The 21769-nt window shown below is 38.0% G+C and overlaps 1 protein-coding gene across 1 annotated transcript; it reads left to right on the plus strand.

Annotated features, from left to right (window-relative positions):
* Window positions 1-289: 289 nt before the first annotated feature.
* Window positions 290-3452, plus strand: LOC133533907 (cytochrome P450 6B6-like). Its single transcript, XM_061872988.1, has 2 exons — window positions 290-2130; window positions 3075-3452. Exons 1-2 carry the CDS (start codon window positions 771-773, stop codon window positions 3245-3247), a joined length of 1533 nt encoding a protein of 510 aa, XP_061728972.1. The 5' UTR covers window positions 290-770; the 3' UTR covers window positions 3248-3452.
* The last annotated feature ends 18317 nt before the right edge of the window (window positions 3453-21769 follow it).

Raw genomic sequence — 21769 nt, forward strand, 5'->3', positions numbered from 1 at the left:
AAATATTGAGGGTAGGGGTAAGGAGAACACTCTTTGTGTATAAAAAGTGTCCGTTTCAGATAATGTTGGTTTTATATTATACGGTTTACGTACTATCCCGACCATTTTCGCGCTTGTCAACTCATATATTTTTGTTCAGGACATCGTATCTACTAAATGCCCTGATACCAAACATACCCGTATCCGAGATGACGTGCGCCAAAATAGATTTCTAGGAGACTTTTGGACAAATTGCCGATCTACTAGATTAGGTTAGGTAGGAACAGTCAGGTATAGCTCATAATTCGTCATAAGAGCCATGGGCAATATTTTTGAGCAACTTGTGTGCACCCATATTTTTGCACTTGACTGTACTTTTAAGTATTTTTTGCAGAACGCATAAATAGCATTCATTATTAATTATTATGAAAAAACTACTTGGAATCATACTCTATGCAGCGTGACGTCAATATACGGACCCTGGTCGTGAGTATTTAATATTTAGTACCTCTTTTATGATACACTTCGATGTCACGTTCTAATAGTTATTTGTTTGACATAGGAAAATCTCGTGCTAATACTGATAACCAAGTAAGCGAAAGATATATAATTATATAACAAAATGACAAGCGCATCAATCGTGGATCTAATGTGTAAGGCTTATGATTAATCTTAAGGCTTATGGCATTATCGCCATAAATAGCGTACTCGTAATCTTTTGAAGTAATTATTATATATTGTTATTTTCCATTAATTCTACTCAGTTATCATTTGTTTTGCCAGCAGTGAACATGATTTTTGTACTGCTAATATTATTGACAATTCTTGTGTACTATTTTGATACTCGGAAGTACAGCTACTGGGCCAAGAGGAACGTCAAGCACGACCCACCCGTATTCCTGTTCGGAAACAACTTCAAGGGCTTCTTCGGACGACAAAGCTCTACAGAGATAGCCAACGACTTATATAACCGATTTCCTAACGAGAAAGTTGTTGGATACTACAGAGGATCTACTCCTGAGCTGTATATAAGAGACCCAGATATAGTGAAGGATATATTAACCAATGATTTTGCTTATTTCTATCCACGAGGCCTCGGCAGAAACCCGAAGGTGGAGCCGTTGCACGCGAGTCTGTTCCACGCAGACGGCGACCTGTGGAAGCTGACGCGGAAGCGGCTGACGCCGGCATTCACCACCGCGCGGCTGAAGGCTATGTTCCCGCTGGTGGTACGGTGTGCGGAGCGGCTGCAGGGCGTGGCGCTCGCGACTGCCGCCCGCCCCGACGCCTGCGATGCACGAGAGCTCATGGCACGCTTCACCACTGACTTCATCGGCGCCTGCGGCTTCGGCGTCGACACTGATTCCCTTGGCAACGAAGACTCCCACTTCAGAAAAATCGGCAGGCTCATGTTTTACAGACCGCTTCCAGTCATAATAAAGCACATGATGTGGCAACTTTTTCCTCCGATCAGATCTTATATACATGTGTTTAATAAGGAACTCACTGAAGTTTTTTTCACTTTCATTAAGAATGTAAGAGAAGTTAGACAATGCAAGCCTTCCGGCCGCCATGATTTCATAGACCTCCTCCTAGAGTTAGAAGGCAAAGGCAAGATCGTAGGAGAATCAATTGAACACCAGAACCCAGACGGTACGCCTGTGACTGTGGACATGGAAATGAATTTAAAAATGATGGTGGCCCAAGCGTTCGTATTCTTTGCAGCGGGTTTTGAAACGTCCTCGTCAGCCACAAGTTATACTTTGCACCAGCTTGCATTTAATCCTGAATTACAATTAAAAATACAATTGGAAATCGATGAAGTGCTTCGGAAATATGATAATAAGCTGTGCTACGACGCCGTGGCAGAGATGACGCTGCTGAGCATGGCTTTCAAGGAGGCAATGAGGATGTTTCCGTCACTGGGCGTGCTAAATCGTGTGTGTGCTCGGCCTTACAGGTTTCCTGAGCTGGGGCTGACCGTGGACCCCGAAGTGAAGATTGTAATCCCGTTGGAAGCGCTGCAGAACGATGAGAAATACTTCGAGAACCCGCGGGAGTTTCAGCCAGAGCGATTTAGGCCCGAAAAAGTAAAGAAGCGCCATAAATATGTGTATTTGCCCTTCGGAGATGGACCCCGAGCATGCATAGGTAAGTCACTGGGATTTGTACATGTGGTTAGTGATATATTTTGATTCCTACGATTGACGAGTACATCTTCCGTAATAAACGTGTTGCATAGTACTTTGTAATCGGTCTGCCTAGTTGCAGTAGTTGCCTAGTGTCTATTGACTCTAATAGTTACTGTCTCTTTTATGCTAAATACTGGGTTATTTGTGGTATCAGATTTATTGATGGCATCTGGAAGGATTTGGATAACATTTAGTATCATTGTCATTACGTTAGGAACTGATCATGGGACCCTAGGAAAATTAAAGGTACTCTTAAAAATAAGATAAGCTTTGATTTGTGTATTTTTAACTCCTGCCAGTGCTCTCCGAAAGCACCAATTTAATGGAATTGCTGACAAAGACCGTAAATTGACGTCATTGTGGTTACTATAAAAATGTCATGGTGTCTTTGGTACAGCCGCTACTTTTTAGTGTTCCGTACCAGAAGGATAAAACGGGACCCTATTATTAAAACTCTGCAGTCCGTCCGTTTGTCTGTCTGTCTGTCCGTCTATCACCAGGCTGTATCTCATGAAAATAACAAATACTAAAAAGTACGAAGCCCTCGGTGGGCGAGTCCGACTCGCACATGTCCGGTTTTTTACATACCTCTGTTTAACTTTATTTATTCGTGGCATTCCATGCCTAAAGGTTCCTTAATGCTCTATGTGCAAGCTACATTTGTTTGTTTGAAATGTGAACCAATTCTCAGTATCCGACTCGGCTGATATTTAAAATAAGTCCTTAAATCCTTAATGGAGCTGATCTGATGATTCAGAAAGGTAGTAAAAGGAACTCCTCTATAGAAAACACAAACACGTCGAGTTTAGGTTCATTTGAAAGGACTAGAGAAGTAGGTACTAGACACGCAAAATGAGAAGAATTAAAGTAACTTGTTTAAAGTTAATAATGTCCTGTGTGCAGGATCGCGCCTGGGGAACATGCAGTCGCTGGCTGGACTGGCGGCGGTCCTGCAGGTTTGCAGCGTTGCACCGGCGTCGACCACACAGCGGGTGCCACGGGTGGACTCTCGGTCTAATACCGTGCAGGCTATCAGGGGAGGCCTACCGCTTCAGCTTACTGTTAGGGGCCAATGAATCTGAATCAAGAGTGAAAAAGATGGCAGAACGTATTTTTATTTGTTAAAAAAAATGTATTTGTCAGCATAGGTTAATTATTCCAAGCCACAGACCTACAATGTACAAGATTGCGTGTCAAATATTAGAACTGTGACTAAAATTGGAATGATATCAAGTGTCATTAGTAATGTTTCAGAAATAATAAGTCATTGCGTTAGTTGTATTTTCACCCAACTTACTTCCTGACTTGAGTACTTACAGCGTTTCGTATTCTCTAGTCCACTACCTTTTTATTTTGGTATATTCATGCGGCCGCTGTCGGCTGCTGACTACCCACATGACCAACCCCATGAACAGCCTCATCACTAAAACCCCATGACCAATCATTACCAACTGACTCTATAACCATTCCATTATTAACCCTACGAACAACCCCATGATCATCCCCATGACCGACCCCATAACCAATCCGAGTACAAACCCGTGACTCCGTGACCAACCACGCACACCGTTCCGGCGGTGTATGGGCGTGACAGCGCTATGCACGTATATAGCGATGTCCCGCTCGCACACCGAACCCGCGAGCGAATCTGCATTGCATCTAATGTAAAGACCACCTTAAAGAGTAACTAATATGATTTTCCTAATGAACAAGCTTTCAAACAAGCTTCGAAATCTTGATTTTCTAACAAAAGTTTGTGAATCACGTAAGTACAGTCAACCAATTTGATTCCTAGGCCACTATAGAACTATGCCATAATGACTTCTACGACAGTGCTTATTGAGTGATGCGTGTCAAGTATCTAGTAGTTAAAGCAACAAGGTTCTATAGTGGCCTAGGATTCAAATGGTTGACTGTACATTGCATTTGATTTTCGAGAACATGCCGTGATTACAGCTTTTACTGAACATGGGGGGTTCAAATCCCTATACATCATGAGTCTAAAGTAATCAGGGTAGATTTTCAAACAGAGTCCCCATTTATCCCGGGAACGTTCGCGTATTCAATGCCAAAATAAAAACGGCAGATTTTATGATGCTACAAAAATACGTCATATTGATTATTTATTAACAACAAGCATTAATTTTCTGGAAAATCCTTATAGGGAGCGTGCATGAACTGTAGGAGGCAGCACAGGAGCCGTCAGATTTTTGGCGCGAGGCGTAAATGTGATGTTTTTTGTTCCGATGTAGCCCACAAGATGGCAGAACCTACTATGCACAAGAAAACACGTGACATGTAAATGTGCATGTTTATGGTTCCGATTCAGGACACAAGATGGCAGACCCTCCAACGCGCATGGTCCCTATAGTTTGTGTCGTCTACGATGACGCGCAGATTTGTCAAATCTAACATTTAATAACATGAGAATAAGAGTCAAGCTACGCGTCTTCGTGAATGACACGATATAACTTGACAAAACAAAAAACATGTGTTCACCCTCACACCCTAGAACCTAAATGATCGCGCACTGTGCGGTTTAAGAGGAACTTCCTCCCGCCAAAGAGAATTAATAAGACCGCGGAACTCTCAGTAGGTATTAGATATTGCTACTCGACGATAGATGTCGCGGCAAACAAAAAGTCTAATGGTCAACGATTTTCCGCAAATATTGTAACTAGAGTAACCAGAACTCAATTTTTAACTCCTAGGCTTACTCTGGTTATAATATTAGCTGAAAATCTTTGAGCATTAGACTTTTTGTTTGCCGCGACATCTATTGTCGAGTAGCAGTACTCAGAGTTCCGCTACTTGACGCTAGATGTAGATTACGACAAAAATAGTATTTTTGGTAACAAAACTGTTGTATGGAGTGAGCACTCTTGGTCTTAATTCTCTTTGCTCCCGCAGACGCTCCGGCTGTGGAAGGAGCTACGTACCAAGGTTTTCCAGAGGACCTACAATATGAGGTTCCTTAAAAAAGGAGTATACAGATTTTTAAAGGGTCGGCAACACGCATGTAACACCTATGGAGTTTCAGGCGTCCACTGACTACTTACCATCAGGCGGGCCGTATGCTTGTTTGCCATTGCCACCGTCGTGGTATAAAAAAAAACAATCTGCACTGACCCCAACATACCTACTAACATGTTTGCCAACCGCACTTGTAAATTCGTAATTTTAAAGTGCAAGGCTAAGATGCGTACTACGCGCTCATTCAGGGTCATTGACCTTTAGAACTCCGTAAAAACGTTACAAACTAAAACAAAAACAGAGCCCCTAGTGTAAAATTATTAGATAGCGAAACGTGACGTAGGTACGCGTTTGCGTCAAGTGTCAATTCAATTCAATTCAAATATACTTTATTCATGTAGGCTTAGCAACAAGCACTTATGAATAGTAAGAAAGTATTACATATAATTATCTTAATCTAATTATCAGAGAAATTTCTTGATGTTGTAAATATTATTCCATATATAATACATAATACTAATGAATATAATTCATAGATCAAGTTTAATACTAAAACTTTCACAAAATATAGTCATACAAAAAAAAATTATAAAAAATACTAGTCTAGATTGTTTCTAGAATAAATTCTAAATGTCAAACAAATATAATAAAAACAACAAAGGAAATACATGCATGTCATTTTGTATGGGATTTTGAGTTTCCAAAACGTCCCGCTTGGGGCGCTGTTTCTAAATCCCATACAAAATGAGACTTAACGCAAACGCGTACGTCACGTTTCGCAATCGAATAAATTTACACTAGGGGTACAGTTTCACTTACAACGTTTGATTGTAAGAGTGGCTAGTAAAAGTAAAATGACTTGCAGAATATTTTTAAAACGAATTGTTGGTTGGTTCTGGATTTGAACGATGCTAAAAATTTTCTTATTAAGTTGAGGAAAAATGGAAAAAATCATCTTTTGGAACACCGGTGTGTTCCAAATCCAATCGTTCTTAACTGTGCGAATTTCTCCATTTCTCCTTTTTTTTATACCACGTCGGTGGTAAACAAGCATACGGCCCGTCTGATGGTAAGCAGTCGCCACAGCCTATGGACGCCTGCAATAGCAAATATATTACATGCGAGTTGCCGCCCCTTTAAAAACCCGTACACTACTTTTTTGGAGAACCCCATACTTTAGCTCTTCGGGAAAACCTCAGCAGGGAGCTCATTCCACAGCCGAAACGTCCGCGGGAGTAAATTCCTCTTAAACCGCACAGTGCGTGATCATTTAGGTTCTAGGGTGTAAGGATAAACACTGCCGACGGCGAGCGGTGCGCTGGGTTGTGTTTACAATTTTTCGATTTTTTTAGTCTTTAGTCAAACTCTTTATCTCCATACCATGACCAAGCTAAATCCTCGCCCAACGGATCGGCATAGCGATCCAAAGGGGGAATGCAGCCAGCCTTATGGGAACCCTTCCACAGGGCTCTGACCTGGGTGATCTAGCTTAATATAAACATATTGGCCTAGGTCACTCATGTAACCATTTTTTTAGGCTTTAATTTTAGTTTTGTAGGTAGTTTTAATTTTAGGTTACATTTTATACTAAGTTTGTTATTATTTAAATATATATGAAATAATAAAAAAATATAAAGGATTAATAAATTTAATGTCCTTTCGGATAGACATAATTAAAAGAATAATTGTAGAAACAGGTAAAAAAAAAAAAAAAAGCTAAATAGAATTGGGCGGGACATGTTACCAGACAAAGTGATGGCAGGTGGACCAAAATGCTGACGGATTGGTGGCTGCTTTCGGGTGAAAGTAGCGCCTGGCGTCCGTTGGTTCGTTGGGTGGATGACATTCGAAAAATCGCGGGACCCTTCTGGATGAGACTAGCCCAGGACCGGGATAAGTGGCGTACCTACACGAGGAGGCCTATACTCAGCAGTGGGCTACTGGAGGCTAAAATTATGATGATATAGGATCCAATCCCAGGATGCCACCTATCATAAGAATCTGTATATTACAACGAGCACGTGCACGTGTACGCATTCGGTGTGCACAGGCATTTTAGGTCTAGTCAGTACTGAAGCTATCAAATCAACGAGAACTGGTTGCGCGCTCTAAAGGTTCCGTACAAGTATACATTTTTCAAATGATTTGTTATGATAATAATTTAAATACATATAGTTTATCGGAATTATAAAAAAATAACCTGCACGCCCCTTCCTTTACAACCACGTTTATTAAAGTAATTTTTTTGTTCTCTGGCCGGAAAGCGACAACTTTCGGCCTGCTTGCACTAAACGAATAGAAACATAGTACACATATCTCGGCCGATAAATAAGAGAGCCTCAGAGGGCTTACCGCGAACCACGTTCGACGTGTTGCCTCCCTGTCACACTTACGTACGAATTTACATGTGCGACAGAAAGGTAGCACGTCGAACGTGGTTCGCGGTAGGCCCTCTGATCAGAAATGTCTCAACTGGCCGCGTAGCCAACGTTATAATCGTTCACGCTCCATTGCGTATCGTAGTCATCTCTCTCTATCACTCTTCCATATTAGTGCGACTGTGACAGTTGCGTTTCGTTCGCCACGGAGCGTGAACGATATTATGCACGTTGGCTACGCGGCCTGATCTGAGTACTTGGCGCACGGTTGAAAATGTTCTGTATCTACCTACTGGGTTTTTATTTCATATATCGCCCAAACCGACAGATAGGTATATAAATAAGTTGTTTTGGGGTAGCTTCAACACGCAGTAATTTTGAAAATAACAAATACCTACTAAAATAAAAGCACTTTCTGATGTAGCGACAGTACCTAAACGAAACGCCTTGGTAAATATGGCAATAGCATAACGGCCCGATTCGAAGAATGTGATACGATAACGATAAGTTCTATAGGGCTAAGATGGTTGTTTTTCTGATGGCTTTTTATCATTTGTCACCATGTCTGTCACGTTTATGTAAGAACGAAAGTGACGGGAATAGTGACAAGTGATGAAAATGGAACCATGATACATACAAAATACAAAAAAATACAAAATAGTTTATTTGGCTTAACTTATAATACACATAACATAAAGGGCTGGAATCTCCCATTAAGTATAACAATACTTGTGTCGGGAGACCCCGCTCTTCCATTAGGAAATAGGGTAAAAACAACAAACTGTACTTAACTTAATTAATATACAATTTACAAATCTGATTATTATTTACTATTACAATTTACAATAAGTATACAATTTCAGACCCGATTTAATTGTGTTATTACAATTAAGGATCTATAATATTTTATAACAATAGGTAACACTATTAAATTAGATTTTAAGAGTAAGTGTTTGTGTGTGTGTGTGTGTGTGTGTGTGTGTGTGTGTGTGTGTGTGTGTGTGTGTGTGTGTGTGAATGTGTGAATGTGTATGCGAGTGGGATTCATAATAACAGTGCCTCCGTTTCTTCATAATCTAGTGTTCTTAGCCATGATCTTACTCTATCTCTGCACTTTTGGTATGGCATTGGGTAAATGTTAAGTATTTTATTGACAGAATTATATAACTTAGCCGATTGAGTTGGAAATTGGCGTTGGGCGAATTTTGATTTGGTAGATGGAATTACAGCAACATTGGGTATTCTCCTACGTTGAGTCAAGGTGTCATTCACAAATTGTATGGCCTTGTGTTGTTTAAGAAGCAAAGCTTCTATATAGAGTTTTCTTACGGAGTGGAGGTCGCTAGTCCTATATAATTCAGTGGTAGGGAATCTAAAAGGTTTAGAATATATGACTTTAAGCAAACTACGTTGTGCCCATCGTTTGTATGTCGTATAATTGACAGAAGCAGCTCGATTCGGGCAACCAATGTCACTTTGACGTTAGAAATATCCTAAATAGATCTTATTGGGATCACAGCGGAACCGATATAAACGTCAATTTTAACATGTCGTTTAGCTATCGATCTTTTAAAGATTCTTCCAAGATCTTTAACGTGTCTGAATCATTCTTCGAATCGGGCCGTAAGTATTGCTAAAGTATAGAAAGCTTCTTATTTAACGTTTTTTTAGTAGATATTAGTAATTTTAAAAGTTACCTCGTTTTTAGTATAAGTATAACAGTTTTGTATCGAGGCGGCGGCAGTGACGCCATAAAGCATTACGATAAATAAATAACAGGTTTATAAAGAGAGGTGTAACACCTCTGGAGTTGCAGGCGTCCATAGGCTGCGGTACTGCTTACCATCAGGCGTATGCTTGTTTGCCACCGTCGTGGTATAAAAAAAAATCTGCTGACACTATGGATTCTCCAGCTACGGAACCCTAAAATTTGAAGAACCGTGGCCAACGAACATGATAAATCTTTACGAGTACCGTTGTTTAATCTGACCTTGACCATATAATGTAATAATAATTGACCATGAGTTTTGGTTACTCTTAAGTTTTGCAACCAGGCCCTTCTAAGTTCGATTCAAGTGTTTGGCCAAGGTGCCCACTTTACTTATGTTATTTTATATTTAATACCCTTCGTTATGTGTTATTTAGGCGATTTAAGGGGCTGTCAACACCCAATGTCCTTGAAATTGATGTTACTTAAACAGTTTTTTAAGAAAGACTATTTGTTTTAGTCAAGTAAGAAAAATATATAAATAAATAAATATTATAGGACATTAATACACAAATTGACTAAGCCCCACAGTAAGCTCAATAAGGCTTGTGTTGTAGGTATACTATCTAGTAAGTATTATGTCCATTACAAGGGAGTAACTGTAACTTCGCAGCGCTTTGTACGTCTTTTTTCATAAGATTTTCCTCACACTTGCTCGAAAAATACCTTATTTCATGCAGGTGTACTGAAAGACATATGCCTATTTTGTTCCCGCGGGAGTCATGGGTTATGAAACTCCCTAGGTAGTTATAGCTTTTTGTTTAAAGTTATGTCACTTATTCATACAAACCAAGTAACATAAATGAGTTTATCTACACACATATCATAATCCCTCTATGATGCCTTCAAAATCCGTAAATAATAGCCAACATTATGATAAATTGTTTTGTTACAACAATTTTTTTATCTGTGGTAATGTAGTTATAGCTTCATAACTACATCAAAATCGATTTGGTTATGCATTCAAATTTGGAACATCTCTGAACAAAAAGCAAATCGATTTGACCTCTATTCTAATATCAGTCGAGATGCCTTTTTGTTCGAAATGAAATATCAATTGCATACAATTTTGACATATCTCGCATGTTAGTTTGTATCGAATGATACGGAAATAGGCCCCCGACTCTAGTTTGTCTCTGAATAAAATAAAAAAACTACATGCGTGAAAAAACTTTTCATGCACCGCCATTTGACGTACAGTCTATCTTAATTTAAAATATCTTTTAACACACGTCACGTGACCCAAGTCGAAACGACATTGAAGATTCTGGTGACGTCACAACTCACGGTTTGACACTGGGCTATAACCACGAAAATCGAAGTTCGTCATTGCGGGCATTTTTCTCCGTCATTCTATATACTTCTTGGTAAGAGTATAAGAGAAAGATCCCCACAATATGCGATGTTCGGTTTTTGCGGTAGGCCCCCCGTTTTTTTTATCTTTATTTATTTATTGAGTGTATTTAAACAAATAGGTCAATTAGGCCCCCCGTTGTCTGTTCAGTACAATACTCAAGCCGTAGCCATTTTGGTGGTGGGCAATTAATTGAAGCTTCGATATCTGCACTAAAAATTAACATCATAGTAATGCTAATGGATAATGAATACTTTATGATATAAAATAACTCAATTATTACAGAAAACATATTTTATTAGTTGGTTAAAAACCCACACACACGCATACACTGCTTGCCCACCACCTAAATTGCTACGGCTTGAGTATCAAATTTTGTACTGAGAATAGACAACGGGGGGCCTTGGTGTTACGTGTGTATATACCTATGTACTTACTATACTCTTTGGTATGTACATAGTCATGTGATGATACATATTTAATAATATAATTATTTAATTAATTTGGTTTCATATTTTACAGTTGGTATTTTTTGATTTGCGTTTGTTTTTCACTCGGTGGCAAAATTTGTTTAACCCTCGTATCTTGAAACCCTCGCAACGCTCAAGATTACGCTTTCCAAATTACTCGCTACGCTCGTGGTTCAATTTTGGAATCTTTCGCTTGCTCGCTGTACTGTAAAACGTTGTACGATACACGAGCGAATAGGTAATTCGCAACTCGTGTCGATTTAAAACACTCCTTTCGGTCGTGTTTTAATTTATCGTCACTCGTTACGAATTTCCTATTTTTCGCACGTGTATCGTAAATAACTTTTTCTCATAGGACTCCTTGGATCATACTTAGCTTATGATCAAATGGCGCTTGGTTACATATTTCCATCGGTGCGCAAGCGGCGATCAAATAAGTTCTCGTGTTAACCATTCTAACTTGATCTTCAGATCACAATAGCTATGCATAGTTACAGAGCGCACATACACTGGTTCCATTAGCCTTCACTCGTGCTATGTAAGCAGGAATAATATCCCCTGCGCGTGAGTTTATTAAAAGAGGCAGTAAGCGAGGTCGCTGCATTTTGATTGGATCCCGTGCGTTGATCGCTCGCTTCTGGCTGAAATTTTTTAAATATTGTTTTGTTTGTTTTCGATTTTCGGGTTTTCGGCCAGTGACTGTGTTGTGTGAGTGAGTGAATTTTTTTGGAGTGGGTTGTGACGTATTTTCAAAAATGAATGGTAAGTACATTTTTATTTATTATTAAGCTACACTTGAACCGGTTTTAGGTATTAATGAAAACAAAAATGTTTTAGCAAAAAACGTGGGTAGTTGGAAATCTTGGTAGGGTAGTTGCGCATTTCATATACAATGTTCTGTTCTGGTTTTCAATAAAAAACAACTGCTGAAATATTTTTGAGATAAATTGTTACTATAATATTAAGATAAGAAATTGATGCGACTTCAAACAGGTTGATATGCATTTACGAAAGTTTTTTGTGCTCAATCAAAATACGATTTCTATTTGTACAGTACCTACTTACTAAAGCAATAAATCAAACTTTTTTAATGTATAGACACGTAATTTTACTCATATAAACAAAGGAATTAATACCAACCTTATAATATACCTAATTGAGCGTAAAATCTGACACACACTCCGCCCTTAAGAGGCAACAGGAGTGGTCATTTCTCCATACAAACGTACTCGACGGTTTCCTCCGTGGGTTTTGAAGCTAAAGCAATGATTTTTTCAACACAAATTATTAATATTAATATCTGTGTCGGACTGTTTTGCTTTTTTGATATTTTTGTTTCAAGGCGCTAGCGAACTTCAAATATTCGCAAAAACGGTCTAATTTACTAGGCCGCAAAGAGAAGCATGGTGTTCAAAAATCATATCAATTAGCCTTAAAATCAAAGCAGTCCAACACAGATAATTTCATTACCATTTTGATAAGTAACACTGCAAAACTTAGGTTTTACGGAAAAAAAAATCAATTCATTTTAAGTGATAGTTTTATCCATAACATTTACTGTTTATATACATTCAATAACCGTCTTTTGGCCTCAGAAATGTGTGGTTAAAATCTTTCTCCGTGAGCACGTTGTATAAGTATCAGGTATTTTCTTTAATTACTAGCTTTTTATAATAGTGTCCACTTGAACATACAATTTCTTTAAATGTTGCTATAAACATTTTGAATGAATTTTTGGAAAAGAAAAGGTCTAATAAAAGGACAAAAACAACTCAACCTAAAGATGGTAAAAGGTACAGTCGTCATCAGATATATCGGAGCGGCCAAGGTGCTCACAAATATCTGAACACGCATCTAATGCCTTGACACAGGCGTGTTTAGATATTTGTGAGCGCCTCGATCGCTCCCATATATCTGATGACGACTGCACCTAAATACATAGGTACACTTACATTACAAGGACTCATAGCAAAGATTTTTTACAGTCGCAAACATTTTGTACCAAGCACAAGTTTGAACCTTAAGCTTTGAGTAGTAAGGTCGATAATTTAACCTATTATTTTGTTGAAAACATGTAATTTTCATTGTAATAAAAATGGCAGTTGTGTTACCGGACTCAAACTGGATTACTGCAGGAATGAGACCTTTTTTATTTTACTCTAGTGCATTGACTTCAATTGCTTGCCTGTCTTATTATGTGTATGGAGTATGGATGGAGGAGTTAATGCTAGTATACAAAATGTAACAAAAATAGTGTTCAGTACCCCCAGTGTAAATTTATTCGATAGCGTGACGTGACGTAAGCGTTTACGTTAAATCTCATTTTGTATAGGATTTTCAGTTTCTAAATCCCATTCAAAATGAGACTTAACGCAAACGCGTACGTCACGTCACGCTATCGAATAAATTTACACTAGGGGTTCTGATTTGAAAAAAAAATAAAAGAAAACAATTTTTGACGCGAAAAATTTTTGGTCTTTGTATGGAAGTTTGGCCGACTTAGACAACCTGCACCATGGAAAAAATAAAATCGTGTTAATAAAATTTTTCTTCTACTTTTTCTAATCAGGATACGATATCGAATATGCCCTTAAAGGGACCACCACTATTTTTGATACTATGTAGGTATCGGCAAGATAGTTGAGGTGAATGATTACACCACACAGCTATACAGAGGACTAATCGCAAACACAGTATTGAATGAATGAATGAGACTTACGCAGAGGCTTGCGTGAGCGAATAACTCGCGAACGCGAAGCGGCGCGGCGCGACGCGGGTGAATCAATCCTTTGATGCCTAATGGAAGTGTCGTACGTGGACGATCTCGTTGCGAACGTAAATGCCGTGGGCCGCCGCGCCGCGCCGCGCCGCGCCGCGCCGCTTCGCGATTTAAACGCACGATATTAAGCTTAATTAGCTAATAAAACCTTGAAGATTTATTTTGATCTATCTTGCAGTGACTGTTTAACTATCGGTACCGTTAAATACGCCAACTTTGCCCACTTTTTTGGGAAAAACTAAAAAAAATCTAGTTTTTTGTATGAAACCTCGGAAATATTTATGTATCTGTGGTAACACCGAGATCATGCGCAATTAAATTTAACTGCAAATTTAACTTTAGTCAACGTTTTCTCCATCATATGACCGATTTTGAGGTGGGGTAAAGTTATCTGGACTTTTAGCCAACATTGCCCACCGTGATTTTTAGCGCAACTATAGACCTTATTTGGTTGCCATAAAAACCAATGAAAGTATTTTGGCAATGAAGGCGATCGGTTCAAAAATTTACTCGACATAATAATTCATGCTCGAAATACTTTCCTATTAAAATGAGTGGGCAATGTTAGTCTGTACATTTTTTCTTCTTCATACAAACGGCGTGTAGCGATTTAAAAGTGCTAGGGTTGTCAAAATTGAGAAGATAATAAAAACTGAACATTAATTTGCACAAAGTTGGTAGGGTAGGTAAGAAACAAAAAATATTAATAAGGCGCAAAGTTGTTTATTTCAATAACGTTATATAAAAATCTAATAGCAGAATCTAATAGCTTTTTTTCGCTGACTGTGCTTTTTGTTGACTGTACTTGTATTGTCAACTGAGATCTATATATGTACCAACCAAATTTCAATTGGTTACCTTAAGTTTTCTGAAGTGGCCATTACTATATTTTTTTTTTTAATAGACACATAATGGAGTTCAGAACTCTAGCTACTTTTTTAATTACTTGTGGTTTTGTAAAATATTTTTTTGAATATTTATTTTGACATAACACACGTTTGAACGCATTTATAGCTTAGATGCCTTAGTCTGTCGTAAAAAAGTAAAAATGTCGAGTTGACAGCTGCCAGTTGCCAAATGTCACACACACAGCTGAACCGCGTACAAACAAAGTCGTAGTTGTAACCAATGAGGAAGCAATATTTGACAACTGGCAGCTGTCAACTCTACGTTTTTCACTTTTTTACGGAAGACTAAGGCATCTAAGCTATAAATGCGTTCAAACGTGTGGTATGTCAAAATAGTTATTCAATTTTTTTTCTGAAAAACGGCCAGTAATCAAAAATGAAACTATAGTTTTCGACTCCATTATATATTAACCATAGAAAAAAAAAAGAATTCCTCATGTGGAGACGATCCCGGTTGAACCAGAATGTCACTACCAGATTGTATTGTCACTGGTAGTAGAAGTAGAAGTAGTATGCTATAATCTCAGCTCAATCGGATACCAAAAAGTGGTCGAAAAATGGCTTGCAAGATTTGATCCGAACATATGTACGTACATACAAATATTGCAAGATTTGCACATTAATAAAAAAAAAAGTTTGTAAAAAAAAGTGTCAACCCTAAGCATTTTTTTACTGCGGGCAATGTTGACACTCATACGACGGTACATTACTGGGTAATTTTGCCCATCAGCATAACTTTTGTAATATACTAGTTACAGTAACGAACCTAGCATCAAAATACTCAGCTCATGGTTTTACATTACATACAATCGATTCAACATACCTGTGTATTCGCCATGATGTACAATTCCCTTCCAAAATTTCTCAGTAATTGGCCCGCAAAAATACACTCCGTACTCGACAAGTCCCGACTGGTTACTGAATGAAGTCAGGAGTGCACGCGCTATTCTGTGTTGCCACAGGTATAGTTTAGTTTCTACCAATGTCATCAATGTTGCCATAATTTTGTAACTTTTTTAGATATTAGATTGCCTTAGAAATTGTGTTTTGGGCAATGTTCCCCCTGGTGGCAAAGTTGGCGTATTTAACGGTACGAAAAAAGAACACTAATTTCAAAATCTAACTGTCATTACATGATTTTGTATTTGTGTGCGTGACTTCAAATCTATTGCTGACAACATCATCATCATTTAAGAGCATGGCTCTTGTCGGTGGAATATACGCCAGAGGGCCTACCGCGAACCACGTTCGACGTGTTGCATCCCTTTCACACTTACGTACTAATTTACAAGTGCGATAGAGAGGCAACACGTTGAACGTGGTTCGCGGTAGTCGCCAGTTTTCGAGGTCCTCGGCCAAGTTCTTTAGTTCCCTGTAAGACACGATATTTGCTTTTCCTTTTGGTTGCTGCGTGTAGCTTTCTCGTGGTTTTCCTCTTCCTCTTCTACCTTCGATCTTGCCTTCCAAAATAGTTTTAAAGAAAGTGCCGTGTCTTATCAAGTGACCTATCATTTTTCCTCGTCTATTCTCTATGGTCCTCAGTAGGTTTCTCCTCTCTCCAACGATTCGCAGCACTTCCTCGTTCGTTTTTTTCTCAGACCAACTTATTCTCTCCATTCTTCCCCACAACCACATCTCAAAAGCCTCTAATCGTTTCCTATCCTTCTGTCTGTATTACACCTATACAAAGTGATACCGACACCATCACAGAAAGGTCCTTGTGCTTTCAGTGCAATAAGGTCCTTTTTATCTGAAATTCCAACAAAAATTCTGATAGAAACGTCCTTATTGTTTATATAATCATTGTTTTGACGGTTATGTTGTGACTCGCTTAGTTTTAGTTAGGGCTCCTCTACACGATGGCCCAGCGTAGGCCAGTCCAAGGGACGCAGCTATGCGGTGAAATGAGATAGCAATATCACTTGCTCCCTCTAACGCATAAATGCGTCCCTAGGACTGGCCTACGCTGGGCCATCATGTAGAGGAGCCATTAGATGTAGCCTAGTTTTAAGCCAGGTCCGCACTGAAAATCAGCGCCATGGCTGAGTGGGGATCCTGTTTAACATTTAAGTAATTTGTGTTGTGTATGTTATTTTCCAGTTTTGTCAAATGGTTGTACAAATTATGATGTTAATAAATGTATTTCTTCTTTCTTCTTCTTCTTATTGCACGTGAAGCATAAGGATCCTTCTGTGATGGATGGCCACGATTATTTAAGGAATATAACACTAAATTCTCATTCTCATACCTATAAGTAGTTTATTAGTTTGTAATACCACTAACACTATTTTATAAGTTAAATGTAAATGTAAATATAGTTGTTAAACTATGGATTGGACTTATATCCAAAATAAAATAAACTTATTTATTATTTATAGTCTTAAAACGTGAGCCAGGTGGAAGTGCGTGCCCAGGAGCGTGGATATCATGTTTTTTAATTTAATTTTTTTTAACTTCAACGTAAAAAAATATATTTCAAAAACAAATAAAAAAGTAATCGATACGTTACCTCAAACATGATATTGCCGAAAATCAAAAGAAATTTTCATATTTTAAGCTTCTGTGCATAATTTGTTACAATTTTTTAAAGTGCGTTTTTGACTTATGTTGGGTTTTTATTTTTATCGAGCGAATGTCAAAAACTCAGGTTTTGCATCAATACAGTCCCTCAAGATTGCTAATTAAATGTATGGCAGCCATATTGCGATCCAAAAATGCGCCACGACTTTTAAAAACTCCGTTTTCTGAACCTTAAGTATTATACGTTCTCATCTTCTCATTCTCATACCATAGTTTTAATATCAAAACTGCATCGACCCATAAAAAGTTTTAACTACGGAATCCTAAAAACATTCATGCACTCTAACGCCTTGACAACAGAGACTTCCTTATTGATTGATATATCTGATGGCGACTGTACATTTACACACACACGTGTACACTTATGCAGATTCATACAAAAAGACAATATCATATTTATTTATGATGAAAAAAAGGATACATTTTGAATAAAATTAAATTATGACTACTTATAAAATAAAGCTACTAAAACTAAACCTACCTAGAAAAAAATAAGATACCTAAAACAGACCCTGGCCTCTTGGCAGGGTGCCGATCACGCAGGCAGCATTCCCGCGCTGTATCGCGACGGCAAGCCTTTGCGCGAAAAAACTGCCTGCGCGAGGGTCTCCCGTTGCCTCGCTCAATCGCTTTCCAAGCTCCCTGTGGAGCCCACGCGCACCTTTGCCCCACGGAGCAAGTGTCTCGACACCAAAAGCTACGAATTCGTAGTTGGTGCCGAGACAGCTATAAATATATTCATGTATATCCACCGAAACGTCCGAGACGTATCTTCGCTTTTATTTCTACTGGTGGGTAAATAGCCCCTATTTAGTCCCTATTTATGTCAGAAAAAATGATACTATTTATGGTTATTTCGAAAAATAAAACTATTTTTGGGTTTTTTCGATTAAGAATCACTAGGACTATTGATTAAAACAAAGGTAAGTGTCCCCAGTTTTTCATACAAATTTTTGGTGTCAGTTTTGTGACGGTTCATAAAAAATGTATGTGAAAATGCGTCACAAAACTGTTTTTTGGGACACTTTTTTTTTTTTTAGTTGATAATTCTCGTGATTAGGAAAAACACTAAAGTTGATGGTTTTTTGAATAAAAAGTTTAGCACAATTTTTAAGTTGAAACGGCCAACTAGGTAAAATTAGATGTGGACTCGTTCCGGACGGTTCCGTAGCTTATACCTATAGTTATGGTGATTTCGCCATAAGATATTTTTTGACAAATTCATTTACCACGAAATATATGGCAATATAACCATAAAGCACTCAAAGTCTTCAAAATCAATAGTAAAATTACCGAATTTCTGCCAAGGACTGCACTTATCCAATAAAAGTAATAATATGCGTCGTTATATAAACTACTTACAAATCAAGACGCGATCTTTTAAACTTAACGATACAACAATGCAGCTATTATCAACCAAGGCCAGTAATTTAATTTGATAATGGGAATGGGCAGGTTTTCCTGTAAACTGTACTGTTATACAATGTGGGCCCTGTAACACGAGTAAATAATTAAAACGTACTCCTCAAATGATAAAGCTTTAATTTTGTTTAACAATGTATAACAATTGGAAGTTTTTAGACTTCCTATTTTTCATACAAATTAATTACTAATATGTACTATTAATATAACTAATAATAATGTACGCTATGATCATTGTGATTGACGTTGCTTGTAACGCTTTATATATAACAAAATGAAGTCCGAACCAGCCTTTCATTTTAAAATGCTGCCTACTGTCTCTTGTGACTCGTTAGTCTGTAGTGCGTTTTTTGGTCAGTAAGGGAGGCTAAGAGATGGCGCTGGCGGGACGATTTTGATGAATTTTATCCGGATCGGCGGGAAAATACAAACTACAGAATCGAGTGGAGGCAACGAGGGGAGGCCCCTGTTCAGCAATGGGACCATAGATTTATAACTAGCCTAGATGCCTAGTCTGTACATCCCTAGTGAAGCCATTTCGAGTACGACATTATGTCGCCCTCGTGTCATCGTATCCGAACGGCCCTCGCAGTACTCAAGGTCGAGTTGGTTTGTGTACACCTCCCGGTTATAAATTAAAAAATACAAGAAAGATGGTTGTTTGTGCGGTGAATTGGTGTCACAACACATCAGTGAATAAAAACAAACCGCCTGATATAACATTTCACGCGTAAGTATCCAGTTTAATGTGATATTTTTACGTAATTGTAAATACAAAAATCCAAATTTTCGTCAGCCGCCATTACTTATAAATGTTGCCAGGTGATATGAATCTTTTTTCCTCCAAATGAGGCATGACGATTACATTGATAAAATGAATATGCTTACTTTAAGTTCCTTGTATGACTATAGAAAATATTCTTTTTTAGTTTTTCATTCTTTTATTTCAAATTATGTTTTGTCTTTTATAAAATTACAGTTTAAATTCATATTTTTATTTTGTGTGATATTCGTTTTAGATTTCCGACTGATCCGCTTCTGTCTGCGAGATGGATGGAAAAAATTAGATTAAATAGGAACGATGCAATATGGAAACGGACTAAACATAGTCGAATATGCTCTCGCCATTTTGATGAGCAAGTAAAGTAATTTTTATTTGTGGAACACAGGTGTTACAGTTAAGGTCTGTAAAAACGAAACGCAACTGTCACTGTCGCACTTACATGGAAGACTGATAGAGAGACACAAAGCGTTTCGTTGTCGAAGCAATAGCGATTGCAACCTTGGCTAGGCCGAGGTACAATTACTAGTACTGACGATAAATAGTTATTTGTTTTACAAGAGGGAAAGTTGTTGTTTAACCGCTCGTGCTAATTAGCAATATTATCGAGCTAAGTAGATAAAGATCCCAAAATTTCTAAAAATGGAATCTTGAGCGTTGCGAGGGTTTCAAGTTACGAGAGTTAAACAAATTTTGCCCCAAGTGAAACACAAAACTTTTCACCATACCAACCCGAAGAAAATATTAAATGTAAGATATCAAATAAAATCAAACCAAATCGAATCCAAATGATCGTCATTAAATATTTATCATTTAAAATCATTATTCCAAAGTCAATTCTACCAGCTATTATCTGTGCACATTTGTAAAATAAAAAAATAAACGTTTTTTATTTAAACATTATTTCACAAAGTACAGAAATGCAAAGTCCTTAAAAGAAACCTTGAAAGCTTTTGCTATAAATTTAATATCTACATACACACTCCCAAATGATTGATAGCCAAGTATAAGGATGTGGTTAAAATCCATCTACTTTAAGGGGAATAAATGAACTCTGGCAACCCGTTTTTTTATATATGTGTGTGTCGCTGAGCGTAAGACACGAGCGTCGCACGCACACATCGATCGTGTTTCGGCTTCACTTTTGGCAGATTAGCCTTATGAGGACTAACTGTCTATGTGTGATAGGTCAGTGAATGGGACTAAATTAGGCAAAATCATATCTTTAATTATTTATCAGAATATAGATCTTTACTCATGTTTACTGCAGCTTTTTCTAGAACATATATACCTACATCGTGCGTCAACTGGCGACTAGTATGAATAGTTGAATACTTAATTGCTGTTATAATTGATGGAAAACATAAACGGTAACAGCCAATGAGAAGAGTTTATTATTACACAGCTATGCCACTAACAAGATAATATATCTTTAGCTGTGTCAACCTACGAATAAAACAAATTGACTACATTTTTTTTTCATTGCAAGTTTGAGAAAAGCACCTTACAAATCTCGCCGAGAAACGGGGTTGCCGACCGCGTATCCCTATTCGGCCTCGCTGCATTCGGTCGATATCTACTGGGCCTGCAACCCTTCGATTCCCGGCCTCTATAGTAGTATAGGTACTGTTACCAAAGTCTTGTAAATAAAGAACTGACAGCTTCTATAACGCCCCGAGAATAGGTTGTAAATGACATTAAATATTATTGAATTGTATGGTTTGTTTGGAAGCGGCTTTTTGTCAGCGGGTTCGTGTGACATAACAGTGACAAACAATTTGATACAACCGGCACTTACAGTTGCATTCAATTTTATTTCTTAGCAGTAATGTAACGTAATGTACATATTACAAGTACATAGATTTCTGCGCACGTTACGCACGTATTATTTTGTTATATATTTTATTACCTACTATCATACAATTATTTAAGTATCTGGCCTTGAAAATGTAGAAAGCGCCTTCGACAGATAATTATTTTTCTGTATTTCTTTACTTTAACATTTCTTACTAGCTTTTGGTAGACCAGCGGTGGCAGCATGATTACATTTTTATCACTTGACACTGTACCCGTCACTTTCGCGCTTACTCACTTGTTAGAACGTGACAGGCATGGTAACAAATGATAAAGAGCCGACCATCTTAGCCCTGCTGAGGTGGCAGCATGGTTCCATTTTTGTCACTTG

This window comes from Cydia pomonella, unplaced genomic scaffold (assembly GCF_033807575.1).
Source record: "Cydia pomonella isolate Wapato2018A unplaced genomic scaffold, ilCydPomo1 PGA_scaffold_213, whole genome shotgun sequence".
NCBI lineage: Eukaryota > Metazoa > Arthropoda > Insecta > Lepidoptera > Tortricidae > Cydia > Cydia pomonella.

Excerpts from the sequence above, each read along its gene's own strand:
- LOC133533907 (XM_061872988.1), top strand. The coding sequence starts at position 771 with ATGATTTTTGTACTGCTAATATTATTGACAATTCTTGTGTACTATTTT. Across the intron at positions 2,131-3,074 it reads TGGACCCCGAGCATGCATAG|GATCGCGCCTGGGGAACATG; the intron begins GTAAGTCACTGG and ends TCCTGTGTGCAG.